Source organism: Diadema antillarum, unplaced genomic scaffold (assembly GCF_040938485.1).
Source record: "Diadema antillarum isolate AM-2024a unplaced genomic scaffold, OU_Dant_1.0 seq00000082_RagTag, whole genome shotgun sequence".
NCBI lineage: Eukaryota > Metazoa > Echinodermata > Echinoidea > Diadematoida > Diadematidae > Diadema > Diadema antillarum.
The window spans coordinates 2,157,365-2,163,137 of record NW_027271175.1 but is presented as its reverse complement, the minus strand read 5'-3'; the positions used below and the strand labels follow the sequence as shown (position 1 = coordinate 2,163,137).

At 43.9% G+C, this 5,773-nt stretch overlaps 1 protein-coding gene across 1 annotated transcript; it reads left to right on the top strand.

Moving 5' to 3' along the window:
* The first annotated feature begins 3,913 nt into the window (after nt 1–3,913).
* Nucleotides 3,914–5,534, top strand: LOC139726306 (UDP-glucuronosyltransferase 2C1-like). The gene is given in 2 exon segments (XM_071637374.1): nt 3,914–5,394; nt 5,396–5,534. Coding segments are annotated over 2 exon segments (1,620 nt in total).
* The last annotated feature ends 239 nt before the right edge of the window (nt 5,535–5,773 follow it).

Sequence of the window (5,773 nt, the reverse complement as noted above, 5' to 3'; positions counted from 1 at the left end):
TTCAGACCTGAAAAGGGTTCAGAAATTTCATTGCAATATTTGCACTCCTGTACATCTCAGGCATGGGGTAAAAGTCACGTGTGGTAATCTGTATATCGCCATATATTTCGCGAGTCTAAATGTTCGCGAATCAGGAATTCCCGACAGTTTCGCGAGTGGTTAAATTCGCGATCGTGGAGTCCTGTACTGAACGGAGAAGTGTACACGCAATCAGAGTCAATATTTTTGCGTGTATTTAATTTCGCGAATAGGACCCGACTCACGAAATTCGCACAAATAAAAACCTCGCCAAATGTTCAGCGTATACAGTAAGTCACACGTATGATCTTATATCTCAATGACAGGGCTGCCAACTCTCACGCATTGAGCGTGAGACTCACTCATTTTGGTCCTTTCTCACTCTAAAACTTTATTTCATTTGCATGCATTTCTATTGATCTCACTCATTTTGACTCCTAAAATATAGCATTGGCCTATGGGAATCTCACTCTCAACTAGTTTCCAGTGTTGGCAGCCCTGCAATGAGTGAGAGTTGGCAGCCCTGCTATTGTATGACGAAAAAATACGTGATTCTTTTCGAGTGACCAGGCCGGCTGAGCTGACGAGCTGTAGCTGGTGACCACTGGTGTGGTGACAAAAATTCTAGAAACCCCAATCATTGCCGATCAGCTGACAATAAAAGTGCCCAAACTGCTAACGTACGGTAGCAGTTTCTAGGCTAGCCCGACCAGACGCTATATATACAGTGACTAGCTTCTTCTTCTTCTTCTTCTTCCGGGTGAAGTACTGAGCTCTGGAAAGAGAATTTTCGTACTTTGTGCAGTGCTGAAACTAGTGTGCCACACTGCATTGTTTGATGCTTTTTTTGTTGTTGCAATTAATGTAATATACACTATAAAAAGTTAAAAAGTGCTCTTTGTGCCAGTAAAATTAGCTCCTCTTCCAACTAGATTTGACGCAGTGTCACCCCGACCAGCTGCCTCCTAAACTGTTCGAGGGAGGAAGCAGCTGTCACACTGGTGGGGAGCTGGTTCCAGAAGAGTATGACACTTGGGAAGAAGGAGTTTTGAAAGCCAGAGGTCCTGCAGAATTGTTGTCGATATTGAGTAGGTCTTCGTCCAGATGATCGTGTTACCGGGTAAATGTAAGGTACATTTTGTAGTTCAGGTGGAATAGCAATCAGTTGATGCAAGATGCGGAACAGCATGATGACTTTCAGCTGGGCCCTTCTTTCTGCAAGAGATTGCCATTTTATTTTTAAGGAGTGAAGCATTTCACTGACACTGTGTAGAGGGTGAAAGTCTCCCAGAGTGAACCGAGCGGCACGCCTTCGAACCATTTCAAGCTTCCTGATTTGGTCTTGGCAGTGAGGATCCCAGGCTGTTGATGCATATTCAAGGATAGGGTGGACATATGTCACATAGGCTTGTTCTTTTATTTTCTTGGGGCAGCCATGTACGGTTTCTCTGGAGGAATCCTCGTGTGCTGTTGTTGGCCTTTTTACATGTGTTGTCCAACAGTCTATATGTGTCTTCCAGCCTAGCTTTGAGTTGATATGTACTCCAAGATGCAAAGGTACTTAGCATTGTCCACAACTGGAAGCTTGACTCCATGTAACCGCAGCAGCGACCCATTGGATGACATTTTTCACCTTGTTGGTCACTCTCATCTCAGGACTTCACACTTGGATGAATTGAGGGACATCTGCCACTTGGTGGGCTGCTAGGCCTACTCATCAATGCCTGGGAACACTGTCAAAGACTACGTTTGTAGATGCCTGCCCTTGTTCTGCCCTGTTTTTTTTTGTTTTCTTTTTGCCATTTTGTACGCGCTAGCTGTACGCGTACGTGTGTACAGCTGTACATTGTACATAACGACAGCTGTTAGAATATAGACAGTGTTAAATTTATGAAGTGTTTGTAGGAAGGCAATCTGTTAAGATCACTAGAACTCAACCTAATGCTACGGAATATTCTTTTTTTACCGATCAAAAAGAAGAATTGAATCTTTAAAGAAAACTACTTACGATTTCAAGAACACTGCAGAACACTTTTCGTCCGTCAGTGATCAATGAATCAACTAAACCAGCAGAGGACACCTCACTCGAGATACCACACCTACGACAAATATCTGGGACTACACAAATGGTGGTCGCGTTGACGATCAATGGGTTTCACGTGCGCGATTGTGGTTGCGAGCACTGGTTGCGAGCCTGACAAGACGACTACCGACGACTATTTATAGTTTGGTGCTACACATACGTACGGCACTGCGCGCCGCGCTGCGACTACAGTCAGATTCACGCCCCCTCTTGACCAAATGTTGACACACGCACTGCTGGAGGGCAGCTGCAGCAGATGTCGTTGTTTGGTGAAAACACAGGAGATAATGCTGTGCATGGTGGTTACTATGGGAATTTGAAAATCTCTTTCTTCATCATCCTCTTTTTCCTCTTCTTTTTCTCTTCCTCTCAAAATCATCTATAATATTATGTAGTCATATATTCACCAACGTAAATAAATCTCCAATTTGAAAAGTAAAAAGAAAAGAAATCTTTCTATTTTATTCTCCTCCTCCTCTTCCTCCTCCTCATCCTTCTCATTCTTCTCTCAGCTCCCATTTTTCCATTTTCAGACCTGAAGTTCAGCAATCTGCTGCACACTTTCAGTAAGATGTTTGGAATATTTTCTATAAGAAAAAAAGTGAAAAAATGAATATTCTAGGAATGTGAATGGCTAAATCGCGGTATCTCAGCTCTTGTTCCGCGTGTGCGTCACCACTGTGTTCAAGGCCTACTAAGTTTATGGAAGGTGGAGGGGGTGGGAAAGGTGTCCCCTCCTAAACCGATCACGACGGAACTTTTGCCCTGTGCATGTTATCAAAATAAAACGATTTGATGCATACTTTTAACTGAACATTCGGAAAATTGTCAATGTCCAAGTCTATGGAGAGACCTATAAGGGGAGGATCCACGACCGCTGTCTGATTGGCTGAGAGCAATATATACTCATGTATGCAAGTGAAAATCACTGACACGATAACGGTGATGAAATGTCCCTAAGATAGGCTTATTGGTATGAATACCTATGCATACAAGACCCATGTCGGTCTTAATCGAATACATTGTCAAGAGAACTTCATTTATATTTTTTAAGGCTTGAGAACAAAACTCGCATGCTTTGAATTATGCTTTGATTGATTTTAACTGAATTTATTGCAGTAGTAATTATCATAGTGGATTTTGTTCCACGTGGCCGTTAAAAAACGGTACATCTTTTTGAATTTACCAACCACGAAAGGGATGATGGCTTTGGAGTCCCTTTCGAAGGACCTTGATTTGATATTGATATTCTTTATGACATCATGTTTTCCACACAAGCGTGGATGATAATAACCATTAAAAAATGTTCACATGACCAGGTGTTAGCCCTGCATTGCAGAGATCAAGAACAGGTCGACGCAAGACAGGGGCGGATCCAGGGAGGACCGCCCCCCCCCCCATTTTTTTTTAAACAAAAGAAATAAAAAGAAAAAAATGGGGGGAGGGGTGCGTGCGCCCCCTTTAATTTTGTAAACGCGCCCCCTCTTTACGGAATTCCTGGATCCGCCCCTGCAAGAGTTCTGTCCCTGTCAATAATGGCTGATAAGCAAGCACTTCCAAGTTCATATTGGTATAAATTCTTTTCTCAAAGTCCACTAGGGCGAAGCAATACAGGGCCCCACATTTTTTGTTTGTTATGTGATTGTTGTCTCATTGTATCATAATGGCATTATGTTCATGCACGGGAGCAGGTCTACACACTTTAGAGTGCGGTCGCTGTAAACGTGTCGAAGATTCGAATTTACTGTGAATGCGCAACTGCTTCGGAAGGGTATGAATGCATAATACACACTGAGATAAATTCGCAGAATCATGAACTTTGCATTGAATCGACGGATTGCAATGAGCATTGCTTTCCTTCTTTTCTCCTTACGTGGCGGAGAAGCGGCCAACATTCTTATTTCAGCAGTGTTCGCTGACGGCAGCCATTTTCTGACCTGTATTCCCATCGCTAAGAGCCTCTTACAAAGAGGTCACAACGTAACATTTCTCGTTCCCGAAAGCTTCCTGCCAAATGCCAGAAATTCAGTTGCCAATCCAGACCTCTTCCACTTCGAGCTATTTCGCTCAGCGGGACTGAAGGAAAACATCACAACGTATTACAGGGATAATCTCGGTGATCTTGGGTTTTCGGATTCGAAATGGAATGAGATCAACCTGATGCGAGAATTTTTTACATCCTTCTATCATGCTGCATGTGAAGATTTATTTGAAGACCACGAACTCCTTAGTCGTCTGCGTGAATATGATGGCTATGTGATAGACGTTACCTGGCTTTGCGGAGTGTACGTAAAAGCGTACCTTGCCAAGTACACCGACACCAAAAATATTTCAGTCACGATTGTGGCGCCTATGACACCACTGCCGTATATATTCGAGGAAGCAGGCTCGCCGTTTATGCCTTCCTACCAACCGTTGCCTGCCTCAAAACTTTCTTCGTCGATGTCGTTCTCTGAGAGGTTCAAGAACACGATGATTTATCTCATTTGCCTGCTTCTCTTTGACACGCCCGATCCTGTGGCTTTGGCCATGTCCGGAGCGATGCCTGGGTTAGTGAAAAAGTATGACCTCGATCCGTATCTTCGCCGCAGAATTGGTAAATATGTGGATCTTTACCTCATGAACTCCGACTTCTCCGTCGAGTTTCCCTTCCCACTGATGCCCAACGTGATTCCTGTCGGTGGCCTGACCTCGGGACCCGCGAAACCACTCGATAAGGACTTGGAGGAGTTCATGCAGAGTTCCGGCGATCACGGAGTAGTGCTGTACTCTCTAGGTTCGTACTACGCGTCGATCACGTTATCACGTCCACACATCATCAAAATGTTCGTGGACGCCTTCTCTCGCATACCGCAGAAAGTTATCCTCCACTTGAAAGAACCTCCATCATATGAACTACCAAATAACATGATGATGTTACCATGGCTACCACTCAACGATCTCCTTGGGCATCCCAAGACGCGCGCGCTCCTTTATCATGGCGGCAACAACGGTTTCTACGAGGCTCTTTACCACGCGGTTCCACTTATTCTCATGCCCCTGGCGGGGGACCAGGACGATGTAGCAGTGAGGGCAGTAAGTGGTGGTTTTGGAATCAGAATCGACAAAAGAAGGCTTAGTTCAGAATACATATACGAGCAGGTCAACGAGGTATTGACCAATCCCAAATACCAGAATAACGCTAATCGTCTGTCTGCCATCTTTCGAGACCGACCGATGAGCCCCGCCGATACCGCCGCGTTTTGGATTGAGCACGTGATCGAGCATGGTGGTGACCACTTGCGTCCAAGCACCCAACATGTCTTTCTTTCAGATTTATTCGCTTGATGTTGCAGAGGTCACAGTTATGTGTATATCCTTGTGCTATCTCGTGGTAAAACATATCGTCGGATATTGTTTTCGTAAGAGGAAGGAAAAGACCAAAAAAGAATGAAGACAGCCCAATTTTGATTAGCAGTACAGTATGTCACCCCCCCCCCAAAAAAAAAAAACAAAAAAAAAACACACACACACATTACAATCGGATTTTCGCATTGATAACTTCCAATATGATTAAACTATCTAAATGCTACTTCAGGATCTTAAGATATGACATCTAAGCTCTGTTTTGCAGAAAACCTCATTCAATTTGGCTAAGTGGTCACATAAAAATGTGGATTGCTTTAAAGCATG